The 26,753-nt window shown below is 41.3% G+C and overlaps 1 protein-coding gene across 2 annotated transcripts in view; it reads left to right on the top strand.

Annotated features, from left to right (window-relative positions):
- Positions 1 to 26,753, top strand: part of LOC114663495 (pleckstrin homology domain-containing family G member 4B-like) — a 173,558-nt gene that overhangs the window by 81,082 nt on the left and 65,723 nt on the right. For both annotated transcript variants that reach the window (XM_051935729.1, XM_028817258.2), the window contains exons 3-6: positions 4,337 to 5,609; positions 18,935 to 19,138; positions 22,282 to 22,405; positions 25,729 to 25,822. In XM_051935729.1, coding sequence (XP_051791689.1) covers positions 4,337 to 5,609; positions 18,935 to 19,138; positions 22,282 to 22,405; positions 25,729 to 25,822 — 1,695 coding nt within the window. The remainder of the gene's footprint in view (positions 1 to 4,336; positions 5,610 to 18,934; positions 19,139 to 22,281; positions 22,406 to 25,728; positions 25,823 to 26,753) is intronic.

Here is a 26,753-nt window from a genome sequence, read left to right as displayed (position 1 = left end):
CGTTTTCTAGAGCCCCGTCTGAAAAGGGCAGGGCAAGCTGTGGGTTAGTTGCCCTCACTTCTCAGAGCTGTGGGTGGAAAAGGAGAGACAGTTAGCATGAGCGCCCCCTCTTATCCCAGAGTAGTAATGCTATCCTCAGGGGATCCCTAGTTTTGTCATTTTTTTAACCCATTTAATTCAGACCAGGGAAGTGGGGAGTTCAGAGCCTATCCCAACTAGCATAGGGCACAAGGCAGGAACCAATTCTGGACAGGCTGCCAGTTAATTGCAGAGCAAACACACACACACACACACACACATTGGGGCCAATTTACATAACCTGCATATCTTTGGACAGTTGGAGGAAACCTGGAGTACCCAGAGTAACCCCACACAGACAGAGGGAGAACATGCAAATTCTATGCAGGGATAGCCCAAGACACGAACCCTGATCTCCTTCCTGTGAGGCAGCAGCCCTAGCACTGTGCCACCATGATGCCTCATGTTGAATGGCCTCTCTAAACTGAACTGAAATTTATGGGTGTGGGTTGATGCACAAGCGTCTCCGTCCCCTCTGCGGCTTCCTGTTTTGAGCTGGACGCTGTCTGAACAAGCGTGTAAACAAGTGCAGAAACCAAATGGAGACTGGCCTCAGAGAGCCTTACTTAGATTGCTCAATTTCGTTTCATAGGTATTAAGTAGAGATTGTGGAGATTAACACAACGGGCCAAGGCTCGTTCCCCTTGTTCATTTTCCTTCCCTCTGCATATAAATATTATGAACGACACACGTGGGGTGCTTAAAATAAATGCAAAAGAAAATTTCCAAATGGGTGGAGAACATTCCATCCATCAGAATGATTTGCTAGGTCATCCTAATAAAATATTTGAAAAGCTGGCAGAGTATTTATTCATTATACATTTTCTGATCCTGCTTATTTTATTACATGGTCACAGGCAGTCAAAGACTAAACCAGCAACTCTGGAGGGGACGATCAGCCATTGCAGATCAAAGTAAAGCATACAAACCTACAAATTCTTATAACATGAGATGTTTGTGATACATGGTGAAAGTGCCAGCTCCCCACAAAATGAGGTCCTTGAAACTGTGAGGCAGCAGAACTAACTAATCCCTCTGCCACCATGGTACCCTGAAAGAGAATCCACTGCAATAATTCATATTTTATTCAAACGTTTTGCTTCCTGAAAATTATTTGTTTATTTCATATACTATATATTATTATTTGGCTATTTATCCAAGGTGACTTACAACATTTGAGAGGAGCAAAGTCTTAAATGGTGGGTCTGAGTTTAAGGATCTGCACTGGTATCCAGAATCTTGCTGGTTTGAATCCCCATTACTGCCAAAGGGGATCCTACTCTGCTGGGCCCTTTTGCAAGGACCTTAACCTGCAATTGCACCGGGGCGCTCTACAATGGCTGACCCTGCACTCTGACCCCAAGGGGTCTGCAATAACTAACACATTCCTAATACAAGAAACTATATAAGGTGAAATAAAGAAAAGAAATCCCAGGGTTTGAAAGCCAAAGCCTTAATCACTACATTTTACCTCCTGCTTAAACTTTGTGCCTTGGCTGGAAATCAAACCCGGGTCAACTGCTTGGAAGGCAGTGATGCCAACCGCTATGCCACCAAAGCTATGAGAGTCAGCTTCAAACTAAGCACAAATAGAATGTCAGATTAGAGAAACCTTTATAATTGCCTTGGCACCACTGAAATGGGTTCAGAATTAGCTCAGACCCAGGAAGCAGAGGGTGATGGTGCCAGGAGCTCCATCAGAACTGGTTGATGTTAAGAGTGGTGTCCAGCAGGGATCAGTGGTGGGACCGCTCCTGTTTTTAATATACAGGGTGAGTCAATATTATGTTAACACTAATAGTACTGCTATGTATATGCTTAAATACAATTATTGTGGACAATTTATGTGCCACAAATGGTACATGATGGTGAACAGGTTGAGACATTCCTGTAAATCATCTTGCACATATGAAGTATGTTTTGTGAATAAATTGTTTCCACCATTCAAATGTTAACATAATTTTCACTCCCACAGAATATACAGTAAATGATTCGGATAGGAATATAAACTCGTTTGAGAATCTGAGGAGCGTGGGAAGTAGACAGGCTTGGGCACATTTATGGCAGATTAAATTTAATTTCAGTAAATGTAAAATATTACATGTAGGAAATAAAATGTTAGGTTTGAATACACAATGGGAGGTCTGAGTCCACCTTATAAGAAGGATTTAGAAGTCATAGTGGACTTGACACTATCACCTTCTAGACAGTGTTCAAAGGCCTAACAGAATGAGAGATTATATAGCACCTTGACATGTGGAGTACAAGACCGAGGAGGTTCTGCTGAAGCTTTATAACACGCTGGTGAGGCCTCATCTGGAGTCCTGTGTACAGTTTAGGTCTCCAGGCTACAAAAAGGACATAACAGCACTAGAAAAAGTCCAGAGGAGAGCGACTAGGCTGATTCAGGGCTACAGGGGATGAGTTATGAGGAAAGATTAAAGGAGCTGAGCCTTTACAGTTTAAGTAAAAGAAGATTAAGAGGAGACATGATTGAGGTGTTTAAAATTATGAAGAGAATTAGTCCAGTGGACCGAGACTGTGACTTTAAAATGAGTTCATCAAGAATATGGGGACACAGTTGGAAACTTGTTAAGAGTAAATTTCACAAAAACATCTTTACACAGAGAACCACAGACACATGGAATAAGAGATCAAGTAGTGTGGTAGACAGGAGAACTTTAGGGACCTTCAAAATTTTGGAAGAATTGGAAAAGACTGGTGAGCTTTGTCCAGATTGTCCTAATATTCTAACTCAGTGCTTCCCAAACTCAGTCTTGGGGACCCCCTGTGGCTGCTGGTTTTTGTTCCAACCAACTTCCGTTTCTCATTGGTCCCTTAGCCTAATTGAGTCAGTCATTATTTCCCAGTTTCTGTGTTTTGGAGTCAATTTAGAAATTACAAACTAAGTTTGGTAGATTTTTATTAAAATGTAATAAGCAGTTATATCATTTTTTTAAGTATTAACAGTATCTATACATCCATTATCCAACCTGCTATATCCCAACTACAGGGTCTGGTTTTAAATTAAAAGTCGTTGAAGTGGTAACTGCGCTGCTGCAACAAAAACTGATGTGTCTGAGAAACTGATGCGAGATTGGAGGAGGCAAGAAGATGTAAGAAAAAATCATATTTTTGAACAGGCGTCTGATTTTATGATCGATGTTTTGGGTTTCAAGACCCGACTTAAACGCTAGTATATATGGTACTTTTACTCATAAGCTCCACCTACTTGTTTTTTCCTTGCTCTTGTAATAGTAAGTTAGTCGCTATTAGAAGATCTACGGTTACGACTTAGAGTGTAGGGGTACAGGACCTCCAAAATATAGGAAGGAGCAAGATTATTAGAGCTTTATCCATCCATCCATCCATTATCCAACCCGCTATATGCTAACTACAGGGTCACAGGGGTCTGCTGGAGCCAATCCCAGGGTGCAAGGCAGGCAACAAACCCCGGGCAGGGTGCCAGCCCACCGCAGGGCACACACACACAAAGCACAATTTAGGATCGCCAATGCACCTAACCTGCATGTCTTTGGGAGGACACAGACACGGGGAGAACATGCAAACTCCACGCAGGGAGCACCCGGGAAGCGAACCCAGGTCTCCTTACTGCGAGGCAGCAGCGCTACCCACTGCGCCACCGTGCCACCCTAATAACAGTATTTTCAACCTTATTTTCATTCTGCTTTTCCCGGTGTTCTGGTTATTTAATTGACTAATTATCGGGTCTAACACTAAAGTCGTTGCTGCTTTCTTCATCCTGGGTGTCTGCTATGCTGGTGTCAGTATTAGGGTTAAATGAAGGGAGCAAACTACACAGGAAAAGGGGAAAATAATAGAAAAACGACAAAAGAGAGTTAAGCCTTTATAGCTTTAGAAAAAAATAGAAATATTTCTAAATGCCTTGTAAATGTAAAAACCACACTGTTGTGTTTTTCTGAATGTAGAATAAGAGAAGAGTAAAAAAGACCGGCTCATTAAATGAGATCAGTTGTTATTGATTATTATCACTGGTTGGAACAAAAACCTGCAGCCACAGTGTGTCCCCGGGATCGAGTTTGAGAACCCCTTATTCTATTTCTTTAAGTGGCAAACTACTGGCATTACTAAAGTTCATTTCTGTTTTCAAAATTAAATTTCTAATTTTTTGTTTTTGCCCCAAACGGTCAAACATGCATTAACAATTTCAATCTATAAACAGAACACAATGTACGCACCATCAGTTTAACTTGCCTTTCCGTTTCTTTCCTTGCAGGCAAAGTTCAAAGGCTTTATTTTTTATCATGAAGGATGGCCTCTGTGCATTCATGAGAAAATTATCGTGCAGCTTGCGTCCCTTCACAAAGTAAGATTGAAACCCGGGGATTTTTACATACAAATCGTTCCACTGGGAAAGCAGTCGGCAAAGCTGGTTTTGAAATGTCTTTCACGGAGTGGAGAAGGTATCCAAGAAATCCTGGTCCCGGAAAGCATGTATGGGAGTATCTTTACAACTGAGTTCCTGCAAAATGTGACAGAAGAAACAAATTGTTGCCCACTTCTAAACTGTTTACTGACCACGGGCACAGTGGTGTACAGGACGCCTTGGAGGAATATTGTCAATCCTGTTTTTGTCACCTCGCCAGATAGCATGCTGCCAATTTTTAATGGAAATGCTGGCCATGACCAAAACAGGAATAGTAATGTGCCAAGCGATAATGTGACAGATACTCTTGAAAGTCACAGCTCTCAAGACAGCTTCACCTCAGGTGACACTGACTCAACTGTCATTGAAGTTGCCCCTCATGATAATCAAGGGAATAATTCTTCCAATGAGGTCTTCTCCCAACAAGACACGACTTTGGTGAAGGAAAACGAAGTTGGGAGTTCTGATAATCAGGACATGCGATTTTCTAACAGTAAAAAGACAGACGGACTATTGCTGGACAACGAAGAGTCGAAAGACGTAGACATGGAAGACAGAGGTCTGGCTCTGAAAGCTGATACTAGAAGTGCTTCACGTGTTCTTTCTTTTAACACAACTGACCTTAGTGATCCAGGACCTCGAAGAAGGCCACTCAGGGATTCTACCTATTTTGAAACAAGACGTTTGTTCAGGAAATCCTACATGGAGGCCTTACAAAATCCAATGCATCTCGGTTCCAGCTCAGAGGAGTCCATCAACGAGGAGACGGTGCAACAGAAAGATAATTGTTTAGATGTGTCTCACACTAGCAGTGACGACAAAGATAACCAAAGAGAATCCATCCCTTGTCAAACCGACAGTGTGCGATCCAGAGAGGTCTCTAGACCGCACAACCCACCTGGACCTGCTTTAATCGAAGACAATAGGCTAAATCAACGACGGTCTAAGTCCCTAGATCGTACTCCTCAGAGTACTGAGTCCAAAACCCACAGGACCCGTTCATCTTCAGGCGGCCCAGCAAGTCGAAGTTCCAAAAAAACTCTAAACGGATATACCCAGAGGGTCGGGAAACTGGATTTTGAGGAAAGTGACAAAGGGTCACAGTGCACTAAGGCAGACTCTGGTAAATAATTCTCTTTTTTTTTTAATCATGATCTTTGTCTTTTTTGTAAAAACATTACAACAAATATATACAATGAACTGATGGAAAAGCACAACAATGCAAGCAAGTGTCTCGTGATACAAATAATGGGAAAACAACTTAAATCTCAAGGGTGTCATTATTTTCTGGGAGCAGGGAAAAACAAGCTAAAATACACAGGAAATGATTTAAGTAAATTAAAGACAGAAAAACAAACAAACAAAAAAAAACGAGGATGTGTCCCTCCTACTGGGGACGCTAAAAAAAGCAGTTTTTAATTTAGTGAAGACTGGAAGGATACGAATATCAGATGCAGTCAAATAATTCAAAGTTTTTCAGAAGAAATATTGTAAATAATCATTAGATAGATAGGAAATGCACTCTGTGATTAATAGATCATGTGGGAATAACGGGCTCAAACGAAAATACATTTTTGGGGTGTTGACCCAGTGGCCCCCCTTTACTTATAAGTCGAAACAAAAACAGAGCTTGATGGTATAAAAGGAAATGAAATGAAACCTATCGCCTCCAGAATTATGTGGCTGGTATTAGCTAGGCTTTCTTGTCTGCCGTCTGAAAAGTATGGAGCTCCTTAGCTCTAGTCACTTTGGATAGATGTAGCCTGATGAATCATGTTAGCAATGATGAAATGTCTTTGGTCTTGTGTGATTTTAATCAACATAGAAAATATATTAGTCTAATTACAAATAGAGCAGTTGGAGTTGGTGTTGCTGGTGCCAGAAATTGAGGAGTCAGAGTCAGAGTCAGAGTTGGTGGTACCAGAAATTGAGGACTTGGAGTCAGAGTTAATGGTGCCATAAATTGAGGAGTCACATTCAGAGTTGGTGGTACAAGAAATTGAGGAGATGGAGTCAGAGTTGGTGGGGTTGGAGTTGGAGTTGATGGTATCAGAAACTGAGGACTCAGAATTGGTGGTACCAGAAATTGAGGAGTTGGGATCAGAGTTTTTGGTACCAGAAATTGAGGAGTTGGGGTCAGTTGGTGTTACCAGAAATTGAGGAATCAGAGTTGGTGGGGTTGGAGTTGGAGTTGATGGTATCAGAAATTGATGAGTTGGTGGTGTTGGAATCAGAGTTAGTGGTCCCAGAAATTGAAGAGTCAGAGTTGGTGGTGTTGTAGTCAGAGTTGGTGGTACCAGAAATTGAGGACTTGGAGTCAGAGTTAATGGTGCCATAAATTGAGGAGTCACATTCAGAGTTGGTGGTACAAGAAATTGAGGAGATGGAGTCAGAGTTGGTTGGGTTGGAGTCAGAGTTGATGGTATCAGAAACTGAGGAGTCAGAGTTGGTGGCACAAGAAATTGAGGAAATGGAGTCAGAGTTGGTGGGGTTGAAGTCGGAGTTGATGGTATGAGAAACTGAGGAGTCAGAGTTGGTGGTACCAGAAATTGAGGAGTTGGGGTCAGAGTTTTTGGTACCAGAAATTGAGGAGTTGGGGTCAGAGTTGGTGTTACCAGAAATTGAGGAATCAGAGTTGGAAAGGTTGGAGTTGGAGTTGATGGTATCAGAAATTGATGAGTTGGTGGTGTTGGAATCAGAGTTAGTGGTCCCAGAAATTGAGGACTTGGAGTCAGAGTTAATGGTGCCATAAATTGAGGAGTCACATTCAGAGTTGGTGGTACAAGAAATTGAGGAGATGGAGTCAGAGTTGGTGGGGTTGTAGTCAGAGTTGATGGTATCAGAAATTGAGGAGTCAGAGTTGGTGGTGTTGGAGTCAGAGTTGATGGTATCAGAAACTGAGGAGTCAGAGTCAGAGTTGGTGGTACCAGAAATTGAGGAGTTGGGGTCAGAGTTGGTGGTACCAGATATTGAGGAGTTGGGGTCAGAGTTGGTGTTATCAGAAATTGATGAGTCAGAGTTGGAGGGGTTGGAGTTGGAGTTGATGGTATCAGAAATTGATGAGTTGGTGGTGTTGGAGTCAGAGTTAGTGGTCCCAGAAATTGAGGAGTTGGGGTCAGAGTTGGTGGTACCAGAAAGTGAGGAGTCAGAGTTGGAAGGGTTGGAATTGGAGTTGATGGTATCAGAAGTTGATGAGTCAGAGTTGGTGGTGTTGGAGTCAGAGTTAGTGTTCCCAGAAATTGAGGAGTCAGAGTTGGTGGTACAAGAAATTGAGGAGATGGAGTCAGAGTTGGTGATACCAGAAATTGAGGAGTTGGAGTCAGGGTTGAAGTCAAAGGTTTTGTGTACCGACTCCACAGCCCTGCTCTTAGATTTCAGTTTTGTGCCCATCATTGGTGATGTGGGGGTCTGCACATTCTCCCTATGTCTGTGTGAATTTTTTCCAGTGTATTCAAAGACATGTAGACAGTGCTGCAGCAAATACATATAGAAATGATAGATTTCAGTTTTTGATTTTTAATAAATTTGCAAACCTTTCCGGAAACATGTTTTCACTTCATTATTATGGGTTATTGAATGTAGATTGATGAGCAACAACAGCAAATTTATCCATTTAAAATAAAATCTACAGTTCAATAAAGTTTGCTTTATGAATTCATTGTGTTTTCCTCTTGCACACATTTCTAATCTGATTTTTAGAAATGGAACAGAATACTTTTGTACACAAAATAAATCAGTTTATCTGGCATGGTTCTGGATCTCACACTACCAAGAGCAGCTTTTGGAGCTGGAATTGTAAGCTTGTTACTGTGTTTCCATGCTATTGTTGAGACTTCTTATTTTGCATTACATTTGTACTTTGTATTTGGGCCGTCGTTTCCTGGCTTAATGTGTCACACTTGCTTTCTGGAGTCCTTGCGGTGCTAACTGACAGACACACACTTTTGCTTTAGACGGGTGACTGATGCCACTACTGGACTGTGCTTCTTATTCTTATAACTTGTGTGGTGGCTCAGAGGCTAAGGATCTGCGCTGGTATCTGCAAGTTATCCACTTCAAGTCCTGTTACTGTCAGAATGGATTCTTCTTTGTTGGGCCCTTGAGCAAGGCCCCTTAACCTGAAAATTGCTCCATGGGTACTGTACAATGGCCGACTCTGCGCTCTGATTTCCAAAGGTGATGTGTCAAGACAATTTACCTTTGGGATTAATGAAGTACATCAAATTTAAAAACATATTCTGTCCTAAAGGGACACACACTGTGTCTTGTGCAGTGGATCAGTTTTACTGGAACAAGAGCAGTGTAGGAAGCAGCCGTTTGGCTATTCTTTTTTCCTCAAATTACGCAGAATGCAACATTTTCCTATTTTTTCTCTCACATCCTTTTATTCTGACAGTGCAACAGATTCACATTCTGCTGTACATTTTTGCAGCTTGCATCCTGACCATCATGACCTATGCACAAATATCTGTTTCAGTTTTCCTTTTAACAGTTGAAGGAAAAATAATGCAGCATTAGACAAGCCAAGGTTTGATTAGAAAATACCAACGTAAAATAAACATGCAAAAAATTGTGGTCTGGAACCATTTTGTCATTGTCCAACCCGCGTAATCCAAACCCGGGTCATGGATGGGATTGGGGGTACTGGAGTCTATCCCACCTAGCACAGGGGCACAAAGCAGTAACAAACCCTGAACAGGGCGCCAGGCCATCACAGGGCAAACTCACACGGGCCAATTTAGTGTCGCCAATTGACCTAACCTGCATGTCTCTGGACAGTGGGAGGAAACCCACCCAGACAGGGGGGGAACATATAAACTCTAGGTGGGGATGGCCTGGGAGGTGAACCCCGGTCTCCTTACTACAAGTCAGCGACACTACCATTGTGCTACCATACTCTAAAATTGGTGGGGAGAAAAGATCAAAAACATGAAATGTACAAAAGAAGTTAAAAAAAAGGTAACTTTATAGATCAGTGGTTCCCAAACTGCACCCTGTGGACCCCCTATGGCTGCAGGTTTTTGTTCCAACCAGATTCACAATAAGTGATAATAACTGATCTCATTTAGTACACTGGTCTTTATTTTCTCTTTTCTTTTATTCTGCATTCAGTAAAGCACAGCAGTATGATTTTTATGTTATTAGATATTTAGCAATATTTCTATTTTTTGCTATACCTTTAAATGCTTAAGAAGTTTTTTGCTATTTTCTTATTATTTTTCCCTGGTTAAAGGACACTGCGGCCGTAGATCTTATATTCTTTTCCTCCTTTTTAATATAACGAACCGTGGACTCATTGATGCTGTAATGGCGTCCTACAGTGGCGTAGCTGTTCCCTTCCTTCTACGTAGCCAAAACTTTTACCTTTTCGGCAATCGTTGGCATCTTCCGTTGGCACTTGGGCACGGCCCCCATGCTCTAAAATTGGTGGGGAGAAAAGATCAAAAACATGAAATGTACAAAAGAAGTTAAAAAAAAGGTAACTTTATAGACTTATAGACTTATAGACTTCTTAAGCATTTAAAGGTATAGCAAAAATAGAAATATTGCTAAATATCTAAAGCAGTAGCAAGAGCAGGTTGTTTTGAAGCCATAACAAAGGGCTCGACTACTAAAGATAAACACAAAAGAGCACAAAAGTGAACTCTTTACACAGCGGAACACACTGATGCTGAATGAGCGAGACGAGATGCTGGCTAACGCAAAGCGGAATCGAATGCTGCTAAGCCAATCAGCACCTAGGAACTTGACCGCATGCTCTGATTGGGTAGCTTCTCAGCCATCCGCCAATAACGTCCCTTGTATGAAATCAACTGGGCAAACCAACTGAGGAAGCATGTACCAGAAATTAAAAGACCCATTGTCCGCAGAAATCCGCGAACCAGCAAAAAATCCGCGATATATATTTAAATATGCTTACATATAAAATCCGCGATAGAGTGAAGCTGCGAAAGTCAAAGTGCGATATAGCGAGGGATTACTGTATTCTGTGTGTGTTCTCTTCATTGTATCCTGTAGCTGCGTTTTTCCAAAATTACCAGAGTTCAGCAGCTCTAGCATAAAAATGGGATTCAACAAAAGCCTGATGCGCTGAAATGATTCCACAGACAAAATATCTTTAAAGGTTTTAGTTAAAATTGAAAGTAAAACAGTTCAGACAAAAAAAAAAGAAAATTGAAATAGCAAAAAAAAAAAAAAGAAAAGTTCTTGTCCTAACTATAGGGTCACGGGGGTCTGCTGGAGCCAATCCCAGCCAGCACAGGGCGCAAGGCAGGAAACAAACCCTGGGCAGGGTGCCAGCCCACCGCAGAGCACACACACACACCCACACACCAAGCACACACTAGGGACAATTTAGGATGGCCAATGCACCTAACCTGCATGTCTTTGGACTGTATATATACACACACACTATGATCTGAACACACACCAGAATGACTAAAAAGCAATACAATTAAAAACAAAAGTTCAGTCCCTGTGAGACGTGACGCAGACGTATTGCTGTTGGTATAAAGGAGCCCCCGTCCCGTTTCTTGACACACTTCTGCTGAATAACTCGTTGGCTGAAAGTCTTCAGTGTTGATGTGTCACAGAGAGAGAGAGAGAGTGTGCAGCATTGGTCATAATGGCACTCAGTTTTATTTTAATTATGTCCTCCTCTGCTACCTCCAGGGGGTCCAGAGTGTGTCCCATAACTGAGCCTGCCCTTTTAATTAGCGTATTGATTCGGTGGGTCTCTCTTGAAGTTAAGTTACCAGCCCAGCACACCAACAATATAGAAAATCGCACTGGCCATCATGGAGTTATAGAAGATGTGAAGGAGGTTACTTCCCACATTAAAGGACCGGAGATCAGAAGACATAAAAACTGCTAAAAGGAGTGACTTCTAAATGTGGTTTGTTTTCATTAAAATAATAGAATAAAAGTAGCCTTGTGGAGAAATTCAATCTATTAGTGTGTGCTTGGTGTGTGGATGTGTTTGTGTGTGTCCTCCGGTGGGTTGGCACCCTGCCCAGGATTGGTCCCCTGCCTTGTGCCCTGTGTTGGCTGGGATTGGCTCCAGCAGACCCCCGTGACCCTGTGTTCGGATTCAGCGGGTTGGACAATGGATGGATGGATGGATGGATGGATAGGTTTTTTTTTTTTGGACCACCCTATTGCGGCAATGCTGAATTATCCATCCATCCATCCATTTTCCAACCCGCTATATCCTAACACAGGGTCACGGGGGTCTGCTGGAGCCAATCCCAACCAACACATGGCGCAATGCAGGAAACAATCCTGGGCAGGGCGCCAACCCACCGCAGGAAATGATGAATTATGGATTAGTAGAAAACAGCACTATCATCATCATCATCATCATCTTCATCACTGGCATATGAAGATCCTTTTAATCCAAGTCCTTACGTTGGTAGAGGTGGATAGCCAGAAGTTCAGCAGCAGTTATGAAAAGAATTGGTAAAATTGAGCAACCTCGTCTGAGTTTATGATCTATAATTTTTAATATTTTTTTTTAAAAAACATGCTACTAGGCCTGTACCAAGTCATTGTCAGTATGAAGTTTCCATCAGCTCCATGTGTCTGTGTGTGATTTTTCTCCCGGTGCGCCAGTCTTCTTACTACATCTAAAACCACAAGCATATCCAGATAACTGGCAGAGTGAATGTGGCTCGAGGCATGACCGGTCCTGGAATGGGCTGATGTCCATCTAGGATTTGTTCCTTCCTTGTTCCCAAGGCTGCTTTATAGGCTTTATAACCTGAATTGGATTGAGCACCTTTGAGAATGCTGGTGATTTGACTTACTGCTGCCTTGGAAATCTTCAATCCGGAACTGGCCTTAGCGCGTTGGACTTGATCCATGATTAACCTCAACTTGGAGAGTGAGGTGATCTAATCATTGTTTATGTAAATTGAAAGTGTTTCAAAAATGCTCTTCAGCTTTGTTCTTTCAAAGCATCGGCTCATTTCCTTTTTTCAAATGAAGATGCCTTTGTTAAATTAAAGCTGTTAATTACAGTACATGGCTTTTATATGTTATGTCTGTGAATTTCCCATTGGGATTAATAAAGTATCTATCTATCTATCTATCTATCTAGTCAGCTGTTCTTCTGTTAGACAGGAAACAGCATCAATGTGCTTCATGTGCCTTTGTATGGTTATTAAATAAAGACGTTTACTTTCAAAATTGAGAATGTATCACCAAGAAACCAGTTTGAGCCGCCATAGTAATTAATTATTGGTTGTGCTGGAGCAGGTTAGCTACATAAAGAAAAAATTAGGATTCCTACTGGAATCGTCCCAGAATACATTTAGGTTATGCATTGAAGTATTTTATAAGGAAATGACCATTTCTTATAAGTCATCGTGAATGTGTTGTGTTGTGCCATCTTCTATCTGTTGCGGCTACAGTGAAATGTTCAGATAACCTTTACTTTTTGATTCCCTCTCGTATTACATGGGCTTCCCCGATTAGATCCCACTCATTACATTTTCTCAGCTGCTTTCCTTGCCTTATACTTTCATCCAAACTTTCATGTTTTTATGTCTTTTGTTTTTTCCATTGCTGTGTAATCGCACATTCCTAAAACGCTGGGGATGGAAATTACAATTGCTTACCTACAGAAAGCCATTTCTCTCTTTTAAATACCTTAAATGACATTACAATATGGAAGAGAGGTTAGGAGCACGCACTGATACAGCACATCGCCCCACAACAAACTACCTCAGGATCCCAACTTATGACTTGTGGGTGACACCTCAGCACCACACCACTTTGAATGGAACAGTGTGAGTTTTTTTATACAGAGGCTGGAGTGCCAATCCTGCCACCAACCCCCAGATTTTCCCTTGCAAGTTGCAGGACCTGCTTGCAGGGCTGGATGCAGATAAACGTCACACGCAGGATGGAACAATTGAAGATGTGCTAATTACACCTTTTGGTAAAATTAAGTGAACACATGATTGTGACTTTTCATGCAGTTGGTCATGCGCCGAAAATATGTTTGAGCTTCAAAACCTGCTAATTGGAACAGTGTAGCGCTATAGTTTTAGGGATTTAGTTTCAAAATCTGCTTACGGACCCAGATTTTCCTATTTATGTCCAAAATTGATCTTTTGTACTTAGCTGATTTTGGAACTGAGCTCTTCAATTGTAGGTTAAGGGCCTTGTTCAATGGCCCAATGGAGTGGAGTCACTTCCGGCATTTACAGGATTCGAACCAGGAACCTTCCGATTGCACGGGCCACAGATTCCTAATCTCAGAGGCACCACTCTGCCTATAACATGCAGTGATCATAATGCTAGTGATTACAAATACACAAAGAAATGAATCAACTGCAAAAGGAACATTAACAAAGCAATGTTTCAGAAAACCAATGCAGTTTTGTGCACTGTGTTCATTTATCCTCTGCATATTTTCATTTTCTTTTTTTTTTTAAATTTATTTCATTTCAAGAAAATAGCATTGCATACAATCAAGTTGAACCTATGCAACAAATATCTTCATACAGTGGTACCTCTGGTCACGACCGTGATTCGTTCCGAAACTCTGGACGCGACCCAATTTGGTCGAGACCCAAATGTAATTTCCCCATAAGATTGTATGTAAATACAATTAATCCATTCCAGACCATATGAACTGTATGTAAATACAGTAATCCCTCCTCCATCGCGGGGGTTGCGTTCCAGAGCCACCCGCGAAATAAGAAAATCTGCGAAGTAGAAACCATATGTTTATATGGTTATTTTTATATTGTCATGCTTGGGTCACAGATTTGCGCAGAAACACAGGAGGTTGTAGAGAGACAGGAACGTTATTCAAACACTGCAAACAAACATTTGTCTCTTTTTCAAAAGTTTAAACTGTGCTCCATGACAAGACAGAGATGACAGTTCCGTCTCACAATTAAAAGAATGCAAACATATCTTCCTCTTCAAAGGAGTGCGTGTCAGGAGCAGTGACTGTCACAGAGATAGAGAGAAAAGCAAACAAATCAATAGGGCTGTTTGGCCTTTAAGTATGCGAAGCACCGCGGCACAAAGCTGTTGAAGGCGGCAGCTCACACCCCCTCCGTCAGGAGCAGAGAAAGAGAAAGAGAGAGAGAGAGACAGAGTTTGTTTTTCAATCAAAAATCAATACGTGCCCTTCGAGCTTTTAAGTATGCGAAGCACCATGCAGCATGTCGTTTCAGGAAGCAGCTGCACAAAAGATAGCAACGTGAAGATAATCTTTCAGCATTTTTAGACGAGCGTCCGTATCGTCTAGGTGTGCGAACAGCCCCCCTGCTCACACCCCCTACGTCAGGATCAGAGAAAGTCAGCGCAAGAGAGACAGAAAAGTAAGCTGGGTAGCTTCTCAGCCATCTGCCAATAGCGTCCCTTGTATGAAATCAACTGGGCAAACCAACTGAGGAAGCATGTACCAGAAATTAAAAGACCCATTGTCCGCAGAAACCCGCGAACCAGCAAAAAATCCGCAATATATATTTAAATATGCTTACATATAAAATCCGCGATGGAGTGAAGCCGCGAAAGGCGAAGTGCGATATAGCGAGGGATTACTGTATATATATATTTTTAAGCACAAAAATAGTTAATTATACCATAGAATGCACAATGTAATGGTAAACTAAATGTAAAAACATTGAATAACGCTGAGAAAACCTTGAACAACAGAGAAAACTAACATTGTAAGAGCTGGCGCTAGACCCTTACAAACTGCTCGCTGTAAACACTTTTTATGAGTTTTAAGCACAGGGTTAAAAAAATTAAATGCCACATCTCTTGCGAAACTTTTCACACCATCCTCTACTAGCTTTAAATTCCTCACCTTCGCTACTCGAAGAAGGATTTTTTTTCATCAAATCGTCATGCATCTTCGTGGCTTTCTCGCATATGATCGCCTCGCTTACGCTATCCCCTGTAAGTTGCTTCTCGTTCAGCCACACTAGCAACAGTTTTTCCACCTCTTCCAGCACTTGAGGCCTCTGCTTGGTTAACATTGTAACTCCTTTTGAAACATCAGCTGCTTTGTTAGGCCCTGTATATGCAAACAAAAGAAAATGGGAAATGGAGAATGGCAAATCATTGGGGCGTACGAACGCGCGTAGGAAAACTGTCCGCCAGTGTTTTTGTTCGCCACCAGAGCGTGTAGTTGTGAACAGATGCAAACTTTTTGGTCGTAACCTGATTTGTACGTGTTCGGAAACATTCGTGACCAGAGCTTCTACAATATTCAAGCTAGTTAAAAAAAAAAAAATTTGGATGTAAGCATCAGTAGGCTTTGTGCCCTAAGAACCAAGTTACCCGAACTACTCTCTAACATTTCAGTAATAATTACCGCTCTGATGCTGACCTTACTGATCATAAATTATGCCATTACGATAGCAACTGATGAGAAGAATTCATAATGAATTGCAGAATTTCGGTATTTGAGGGTTCCTCTCAAGTGCCTCCTTCCCTTGCACGATTTGGCTCAAAAACTAATCAGCACAACGTCATCTCATAGCAGGGTTAAGTTTCGAGTTTGGTATTTTTCCGTCGAGCCATTTTAGCTCTAGACTGTCCTCAAGAAACTGTGACACACAGACAGACAGACACACACCCATCATTGAGATATCGATGTTTTCGGTATCCAGGGACCCTCAAATGTCGAGATCCAATTAAAGCCGAAGATCGAAATTTTTAACAAATCTAAAGTTTTCTCTCCTCCCCCATAGATGACAGGTTATAGTGGGGGAGGGTGCAAAGCAATAAAAGATAAAAAAAAAAGAAACAAAAAATAAAAAGGAAAGCAGAAATAAAAAGAGACAAAACCTGAAAAAAACAGAATTCAATCCCCACCCAAGAGACAGAGAGGAGAGCCAGCAGCCTACGGACAAAAATAGTCAGATGGAAAATTAAAAGAAGGGAAAACGTGCTTTTCCCCTGATACAAATGCTTATTGTAAAATTTTGTTAATTAAATCTTATTTTAAAAATCTTTTGAACAGATCCTCGCAGCGAGAATTTGTTTTGTTTTTATTTCCAATTTTAAATAATAGAGAACATCAGTTACCCTACTGAGATATATAAGGTGGGTAGCAATTCTTCCATTTAAGCAAAGTAAGTCTACGTGTTAGTAGTACTAATGCAATAAATGACTTCATAGTCAACCTAAAAAAAAAATATAAGAAATAAACACCACACAAAGCATCAGAAACTTAAAAAAGGAACAAAAGAGACAAAATCAAAAAAAATTAAATCCAGCCCCCACCTGAGACGAAGTGAAAACAGGTTCAAGGTAAGTCTACGTGTGAGTCATGTGGGATCGGCAATTACAATCAATGTGTCCTTCTCCACTTTAAGACCATCTGTGAGCCCACCAAACGCAGCTGGTAAGGGGTTACGAGTGATCAAGAAGGCCCCAAGACTGTTTGATAAGCATTCAAAGATTTTTCTCCAAAACAATGTTAATTTGGTTCACTCCCACAACATGTGGCCCAGTGGGGCTGGAGCTCGATTGCAATGTTCGCAGGTCGGATCTCACCCTGGAAACATTTTGGATAGTTTTAATGGAGATAAATGCACTCAATAAAAGATTTTAAGTTGAATGATTGAATGCTTTGCACATATGGAGCTGGAGAGTATTCTGTGCACGGCTGCCTTCCACCCCTCTTCTGAGATTTCCCACTGGAGAGACGTTGAGATGGTTTTATATACTGTTGAGGTGCTCATCAGTGTTGTTTTCTAGAATAGCAATGAGTGGGAGGTGTGGAAAATTGGGTACGTTTCTTTTATCAAAATTTCTGATTTGAAAGTAGTGGAAAAAATTTTAAGCTTAGTTAATAATAATAATATTTTTTTACATTTAGATAGATAGATAGGGCGGCACGGTGGCGCAGTGGGTAGTGCTGCTGCCTCGCAGTTGGGAGATCTGGGGACCTGGGTTCACTTCCCGGGTCCTTCCTGCGTGGAGTTTGCATGTTCTCCCCGTGTCTGCGTGGGTTTCCTCCGGGCGCTCCGGTTTCCTCCCACAGTCCAATGACATGCAGGTTAGGCGGATTGGTGATTCTAAATTGGGCTTGGTGTGTGGGTGTGTTTGTGTGTGTCCTGCGGTGGGTTAGCACCCTGCCCAGGATTGGTTCCTGCCCTGTGTTGGCTGGGATTGGCTCCAGCAGACCCCCATGACCCTGTGTTCGGATTCAGCGGGATTCAGCGGGTTGGACAATAGATAGATAGATAGATAGATAGATAGATAGATAGATAGATAGATAGATAGATAGATAGATAGATAGATAGATAGATAGATAGATAGATAGATAGATAGATAGATAGATAGATAGATAGATACTTTATTAATCCCAAGGGGAAATTCACATACACCAACAGCAGCATACTGATAAAGAAAATATTAAATTAAAGAGTGATAACAATGCAGGTATACAGACAGTCAGTAACTTTGTGTAATGTTAACATTTACCCCCCCAGGTGGAATTGAAGAGTCGCATAGTTTGGAGGAGGAACGATCTCCTCAGTCTGTCAGTGGAGCAGGACAGTGACAGCAGTCTGTCGCTGAAGCTGCTCCTCTGTCTGTAGATGATCCTGTTCAGTGGATGCAGTGGATTCTCCATAATTGACAGGAGCCTGCTCAGTGCCCGTCGCTCTGCCACGAATATCAAACTGTCCAGCTCCGTGCCTACAATAGAGCCTGCCTTCCTCACCAGTTTGTCCAGGCGTGAGGCGTCTCTCTTCTTTATGCTGCCTCTCCAGCACACCACCGCGTAGAAGAGGGCGCTTGCCACAACCGTCTGATAGAACATCTGCATAGCAAGGAGCAGTACAGGACAAAGCTGGAGCTGGACTCGGAGTTCCTTCTGCACGCACTTAAATAGCACTTTTCTCACTACTCCAGGCAATTTTCATTGTGAGTGGGGAGCCACTTCAACCACCACTAATGGATGAGGCGATGGCAGCCATTTTTGTGTCAGTACGCTCACCACACATTAGCTTTTAGGTGGTGAATTAGAGATTATGGATGATTAGGGGGCCTGAATGACCAGACCATGGTGGGCAATTTAGCCAGAACTTCAGGATACCCCCTACTCTTTACAAAGGATGCCCAGGGATCTTTTATGACCACTGAGAGTCAGAACCTCGGTTTTATGTCTCATCCAAATATACAATATACAGTTCTCTAAGTGCTTTAGTCCCGGACGTTTTCCAAAGATTAAAATACTGTTTGAGAGGTTTGACAAGTGGTGATTATCGTGTAAAGGAGACATATTTTCATTTCCAAGCGTATTACAATGCTTTAAAAGCTTTATTGGTTGGTGTTCAGTAGGAAGGGCAGTCTAATGTTATTTATTGTTATTTGTTGCTACATAATCTAAATTCCTTCGGTGTTCTAGCACTTTTTCTTTTCTTGTTGCATCTGTTTATAATTTGATTCATTTTTATCAATCAACAGGCATTCCTCAGCACTGCACACATGAAGAAGAAATCCGAAGGAGCAGTGAAGGCCACGAGTCTGGCCAACTTGTCTTTAGCCGAGCCCCCAAATGTGAGAATCTCTTCCTGCAAGCAACGACTTCCGAGCCCACTGCTGGTCTGCCAGGTCATGCGTCCGAGGTCAACCAGGATCTTCTTTTATCGGAAGCTGTTATTTTGCCAGGTGTGAGCACAACGGTTTGTCATCCAAAAATATTTTTAGAGTTAAAGGTTTATTATTTTTGATAGAAAAATCATGTATTACGGCTGAGTATGGGGGAGTAACCAATGTTTTTAAAGTACAAGGATGTTGACGTTCACAGCTGACCGCAGTGGCTTTTTCCAAGCTCTAAATGATGTTCCCTTTCACTTTAGAGGTCAACAATCACTAAAAGAGAACTTTGCTTGTGGTTAGCTGGTGTTCTCTAGAACATTCAGGATATTACAGGGGTTTCTTTTTTATATTTTTAGATATTTCATAGATAGAAAAATGGGAGCATTCGGTTATTCCAGAATTAAATAACTGAGCCCATCAGTGTTAATCCTGATGCCAATTCGGTTTGTGATATTAACGCTGCTGTAGGTCCCTTCATAGCAATAATCAGAGCCCTTAAAGCCTGTGCTGTGCATTATTATAATAACGGCAGTGGCCAGTGGGTGTCACTGCTTGGGCTCAGTAACACTTTCAGAAACCATCCTGTGAACCCTGTTCATTTCTTCTTCCACAAATGCAAGTTAAAACTCTACCATATAAAGCAGTAACCATATACAGTGGGTACGGAAAGTATTCAGACCCCCTTCAATTTTTCACTCTTTGTCATATTGCAGCCATTTGCTAAAATCATTTAAATTAATTTTTTCCCTCATTAATGTACACACAGCACCCCATATTGACAGACAAAAAAAAAGAATTTTTGAAATTGTTGCAGATTTATTAAAAAAGAAAAACTGAAATATCACATGGTCCTAAGTATTCAGACCTTTTGCTCAGTATTTAGTAGACGCACCCTTTTGAGCTAATACAGCCATGAGTCTTCTTGGGAAAGATGCAACAAGTTTTTCACACCTGGATTTGGGGATCCTCTGCCATTCCTCCTTGCAGATCCTCTCCAGTTCTGTCAGGTTGGATGGTAAACGTTGGTGGACAGCCATTTTTAGGTCTCTCCAGAGATGCTCAATTGGGTTTAAGTCAGGGCTCTGGCTGGGCCATTCAAGAACAGTCACAGAGTTGTTGTGAAGCCACTCCTTCGTTATTTTAGCTGTGTGCTTAGGGTCATTGTCTTGTTGGAAGGTAAACCTTCAGCCCAGTCTGAGGTCCTTAGCACTCTGGAGAAGGTTTTTGTCCAGGATATCCCTGTACTTGGCCGCATTCATCTTTCCCTCGATTGCAACCAGTCGTCCTGTCCCTGCAGCTGAAAAACATCCCCACAGCATGATGCTGCCACCGCCATGCTTCACTGTGGGGACTGTATTGGACAAGTGATGAGCAGTGCCTAGTTGTCTCCACACATACCGCTTAGAATTAAGGCCAAAAAGTTCTATCTTGGTCTCATCAGACCAGAGAAGCTTATTTCTCACCATCTCAGAGTCCTTCAGGTGTCTTTTAGCAAACTCCATGCGGGCTGTCATGTGTCTTGCACTGAGGTATGTGTGGAGACAACCAGGCACTGCTCATCACTTGTCCAATACAGTCCCCACAGTGAAGCATGGCGGTGGCAGCATCATGCTGTGAGGGTGTTTTTCAGCTGCAGGGACAGGACGACTGGTTGCAATCGAGGGAAAGATGAATGCGGCCAAGTACAGGGATATCCTGGACAAAAACCTTCTCCAGAGTGCTAAGGACCTCAGACTGGGCTGAAGGTTTACCTTCCAACAAGACAATGACCCTAAGCACACAGCTAAAATAACGAAGGAGTGGCTTCACAACAACTCTGTGACTGTTCTTGAATGGCCCAACCAGAGCCCTGACTTAAACCCAACTGAGCATCTCTGGAGAGACCTAAAAATGGCTGTCCACCAACGTTTACCATCCAACCTGACAGAACTGGAGAGGATCTGCAAGGAGGAATGGCAGAAGATCCCCAAATCCAGGTGTGAAAAACTTGTTGCATCTTTCCCAAGAAGACTCATGGCTGTATTAGCTCAAAAGGGTGCTTCTACTAAATACTGAGCAAAGGGTCTGAATACTTAGGACCATGTGATATTTCAGTTTTTCTTTTTTAATAAATCTGCAACAATTTCAAAAATTCTTTTTTTTGTCTGTCAATATGGGGTGCTGTGTGTACATTAATGAGGGAAAAAATTAATTTAAATGATTTTAGCAAATGGCTGCAATATGACAAAGAGTGAAAAATTGAAGGGGGTCTGAATACTTTCTGTACCCACTGTATACAGGTAATCATAATCTAGAAACACAGCCATCTTCTCTGGGCCTGAGCTCATTTAAGATGGACTGAGGTAAAGTGGAAAACTGTCCTGTGGTCTGACGAATCAAAATTTGAGATTCTTTTTTCGGAAACCATGGATGCCACATCCTCTCGACTAAAGGGGAGAGAGACCATCTGGCTTGTAATCAGAGCACAGTTTAACGTCTAGCCTCTGCGATGGTATGGGAGAACATTAGTGAACATGGCATGGGTAGCTTGCACCTCTGTGATGGCACCATTAATGCTGAATGATATATACAGGTTTTGGAGTAACATATGCTGCCATCCAAAGTCTTTTTCATGGAAGAACTTGTTTATTTGAGTAAGACAAGTTAAACAGCATTCTGCACATATTACAACAGCATGGCACTGGGTGCTAAACTGGCCTGCCTGCAGTCCAGACCTGTCACCCATTGAAAACATTTGGCACAATATGAAATGAAAAATACAACAAATGAGACCCCAAACTGTTGAGCAGCTGAAATCTGAGATCAGGAAAGAATGGGGCAACATTTCACTTTCAAAACCACAGCAGTTGGTCTCCTCAGTTCCCAGACGCTCACAGAGTGTTGCTAAAAGAAGAGGTAGACAGGCCCCTGCCCCAACTTTTTAAAAAATGTGTTGCAGGCATCAAATTCAAAATGAGCACATATTTTCCAAAATACGATGAAATTTCTCAATTTCCACATTTAATATGCTCTCTTTGTACTGTTTTCAATGAAGTATAGCAGTTGCGTGGTTTGCAAATCATTGCATTCCGTTTTTATTAATATTTTACACAGCACCCTAGCTGTTTTGGAAATGAGATTGTATCTTATCTATGGTCATCTCTTTTTTTTTTACTCACATTATTTATGACTGAAAGTAATTTATTAAATAAGTGACTCTGATTTGCTGGCAGGAAGCAGAGACCGAACTGGACATGCTGTAATACAAGTGGATACCAGAAACAATATATGGGGAAATGAAAAATGCACAGCAAAAGAGCTCTGTCACCTGATGGTGTATTTCTACTCCATTCTGAGGTATGATTTTCTACTGCTTTAATATGTTCTGCTTTGTATTCTCTCAAATTGAAGGATGAGAAATTGAATATGCAAAGAGGATTACACACAGAGGTTGTAGCAGGGGTGAATGGTGAAGCAGGGCAAAAGCCAAACGCTTGTGGTGCCAACCATGCAAAGCCCCGTTTAATTCCAGCAACAAAAAAGAAAACTGCAATGAAAAATGCACAGACTCATTGGCGCTCTTAATGGGGGACAATTCCTTTGAATCAGTGCTCTCTTAGGGTCGCGTTTTCTCTCCTTCTCTCTCTCTGTTTCTAGCGTTCGTTATTGGGATCAGGACTGAAATGAGATGTCATGTTCCACGCGCTTCTCCCTTTTATACTGAGCAGACCGGAAGTTCAGGGATTCCTTTGGCTTTGTTGCTCGGAAGGGGCGGGGCTTCCTTTGCCTTTGTTGCAATAAAGGGGCGGAGCTTCCTTTGCCTTTGTCGCCCTCAAAGGGTGGCGATTCATTTGGCTTTGTTGCACTCAAGGGGCGGGGCTTCATTTGCCTTTGTTGCAATAAAGGGGCGGGGCTTCCTTTGGCTTTGTTGCCCTCAAGGGGCGGGGCTTCCTTTGACTTTGTTGCCCTCGAGGGGCGGGGCTTCCTTTGGCTTTGTTGCCCTCGAGGGGCGGGGCTTCCTTTGCCTTTGTTGCCCTCAAGGGGCGGGGCTTCCTTTGCCTTTGATTTCTCAAGGCTCTGAGGAGAAATGGAGACAAGACTGTTAGCAATTAATGATGTGCAAAACGATTCTTTTTAGTGATTCAATTCATTTCATTCAGTTCACCAAAATGATTTGGATCATTAACTATTGATTCGTTCACTTCAAAAACAACAAGCTACAGTGAAACCTTAGATTGCGAGTAACTTAGTTTGCTAGCGTTTTGCAAGGCGAGCTAAATTTTTTAATAAATTTTAACTTGATAAACGAGCGAGGTCTTGCAATACGAGTAGTACATATACGCTTTGTCGGCTGAGCATCACGTGATCACAACTGAGCCGATGGTTCTTCTCTCTCTCTGTCACCGCGGGATTGTGGGTATTCGTCTCCCATTCTCTGTCTCAGTCAGCGTGCCTCACTCATACAGTCAACATCCATACGAGCGTATACTGTTTACTATAGCATTGTGACCACGTGTGTGTGTTGTAACGTGTGAGTCTCTGTCATGCACCCCAAAACACGAGGCTGAGTCTCAGTACTTTAACAAAACCAGCTTTATTCAGCGTGAAACAGGAACAGCACGGTTATTTATTGTAGCGGGATCTACCGCTCTCCTATACACAGACACAGCAGTCAGGCAGGGTTGTGACCATGTTAGTGGCCAAGTAATACTGTTTCCTTGCATCACCCATTGACGACAGGCACTTATAGGGCAACCGTGATCTTTTCGGATTTGCTTTTATGGCGAACTGCTACAGCGCTGTGAGCCTGCGGTTGCTTTGCTTTAGGATGCTCTTCTGCGTGTCGTCCTGTTGGGTGGAATCCCAAAAGAGTTTAGAAACCTTACAGTGCGTAAAGCATTTTTTAAAATTTTGTGTCCAAGTGTAGTGACTCTTCAGGCAAAAGCAGCTGTCATTGGAGAGGCTCCTTATTAAAGTCGCAAAAAAAGAAAAGATTCCAGTGAGCCAACAGATAGCAGGGACTCCATTAGTTAGAGTGAGAGTCGTCCTACACAATAACTCTAACCCTCCTCGTCTCCCTCACACCAGCCATGATTCATTTCAAAGGTAAAGTGCAGGTTAATTTGTTTTACATATTTTTACTTTATATTTTGTATTAATCATTTTTATATGAATATTTTTGAGTTGTAAAACAAATCATTTGAGTTTCCATTATTTCTTATGGGGATATTCACTTTGATATATGAGTGCTTTGGATTACATGCGCGTTTCTGGAACGAATTATGCTCGCAAACCGAGGCACCACTGTATATTCTAGTTTAAAATTTAGAACAGTATCATAACAGTATAAAAACTTTAACTACCAAAACAATATAAACAATCTAAAAATCAAGCAACTAAATAAATAATTCATACATGATAATAAATAAGCCTAGATGTCGAAAGAAACACAACATGTGAGTGCTTACATCTTTGCTGACTAAATAAAATTGATTTCAGTTGTGGATTAAGCTAGCGTAAAATCTACGTAAATAGAACGGGATAGGGGGCGTATGACAAAGTTGTATGTGCCTATAGTATGCTGTTAATGTATACTACAGTTAAAACATTGGCTAACAAAGTTGTATTGTTCATATTACAACTGTACGTTTATAATAGATAGATAGATAGATAGATAGATAGATAGATAGATAGATAGATAGATAGATAGATAGATAGATAGATAGATAGATAGATAGATAGATAGATAGATAGATAGATAGATAGATACTTTATTAATCCCAATGGGAAATTCGCATTATCCAGCAGCAGTATACTGACAATAATGCGTCAAAATAGTAATAATAATAATAAATAGGATGACAAACCTAACAGGTATGGAGTGAGCAATGACATCTCCATCTCGCATATAACGACAGTGACCGTAGCTTCTCATGTCACAGAAATGTCCTGCCAAGTTAGCCAACAAAGTTGCTTGTTTTCCTGCTCCTTAGCTAGGCAGGTTGGCGCACAGTGATTGAATCTGAAAGGGATACGGACCCACAATGGACGTAACACTGACCTCTTATTTTGTGTAAAAATTAAACAGTTTCTTTATGTGTCTGCATTATGTAAATATCCATCTGTAAAGTTTGCAATTATATTTCTGCTCTGAAATTTTTATAGCCCTCTAAGCTTGCACTTAGTGAAATGCGCTGTACAAAAATAAAATGAATTGAGTTTTAGTAAATTAAAAAAATAAGGCATGCAATGTGGCTTACTGGTTAAAGCGCTGGACTGTAAAGCAAGTTTTCTGATTTGATACCTACCCCCTGTTTGCATTTTGCAATGCATATGATTCTGTTTTATGTCATTTGGTATGGGATTTGTAAAAGAAGTGCTAATGTTTGTCATGTACCATCTGTAGGAGTGACAAATGCAATGGATTTTATTACTAGAAATGCTTGTGATGCACCATTTGTTGGAATGATGAACACAGAGATACACAGGCACACAGACACTTGTCCTTTTATTAAGGTGGATAAACTGTCTTTAAATGTCAAACCCAGATCCACCAAACTTTGTAAACATGGAAAATACACCAAGAAGAGTCTTTTTACATGTATTTATTAATTACTGTAGAATGGGATGAGAGTAACGATTTCTTAATATAGTGATGCATATTATCTTCTCTTCCTCAGAAAAGAGAAACAAGAATTAGGCCTGACTGTTGTGGTGGATGGCCGCAGATATCAGTCGCTTTCAGTAGTCATTGACGCATTGATGGAGGTGCAGGTAGGTGCTTCTAGGCCACCTGATCCATTTTTTCTTGCTGTTCTCTCTGGTAATCAGAAGTGTGAGGGGAACGTTGACCAATTGTAGGTTTGACTGTATAAGAGAGGAAGAGATAACTGGTGACAGCACCATGAAATTGAGGACTTCTTCAGTTTGAGCCTTTTTTGAGATATTTTGCAACTCCCTAAATCAAAGTACTTTACATTACTCAATGAGAGCTGTTTGCCTTGTTTTGAAAGCTAATAGTGTTTTAATTATCATGTTTACAGGTTTTACAATTCACGCAAGGCTGTATTTTCACATGTATATAATGGCTAATGACTGTTTTTCACACTAGTAATTATTTTTCCTTGCCAAACATCTTGTCACTCTTGCTGTTGCAATCTCTTTATGAAACTAAAAATGTCTGTGAGAAGGAGTGGGGTGGAGATGTTTGTGCATCCTGCGTAGTCATGGTGGTGTTCAGAGGCTCCTGTTCAGTTTTTCATTACTTCTTCTAAATACCTTATTAATAAGCTACTTACTGATGAAATGTTTGTATTTCTTTTACTCTGATTAAATGAATGAACTTTTTGTTAAATTTCCACACCATAACTAACTAGAGGTTGCTGCTCCTTTGTTACTCAGCAGCGGACATTCAAAGCAGCAGCCCAACAAGTCTTTAATCATCGGGCTATTGGCCACCATGAAAGAAAGATGGTGCCAGAGCCTTGTCCCTTTCCTGTTAGGGACAAATAAAGTTCTAATCTATCTATCTATCTATCTATCTATCTATCTATCTATCTATCTATCTATCTATCTATCTATCTATCTATCTATCTATCTATCTATCTATCTATCTATCTATCTATCTATCTATCTATCTATCTATCTATCTAACCTTTCAGTCTGACAGATAGAGAGAAATCATGAGGCAGATCTGAGTTTCACA

The sequence above is a fragment of the Erpetoichthys calabaricus genome, chromosome 13, assembly GCF_900747795.2.
Source record: "Erpetoichthys calabaricus chromosome 13, fErpCal1.3, whole genome shotgun sequence".
Classification (NCBI taxonomy): domain Eukaryota; kingdom Metazoa; phylum Chordata; class Cladistia; order Polypteriformes; family Polypteridae; genus Erpetoichthys; species Erpetoichthys calabaricus.
Note: the sequence above shows the minus strand (reverse complement) of the source record. Positions and strands in the feature narration are given on the sequence as shown.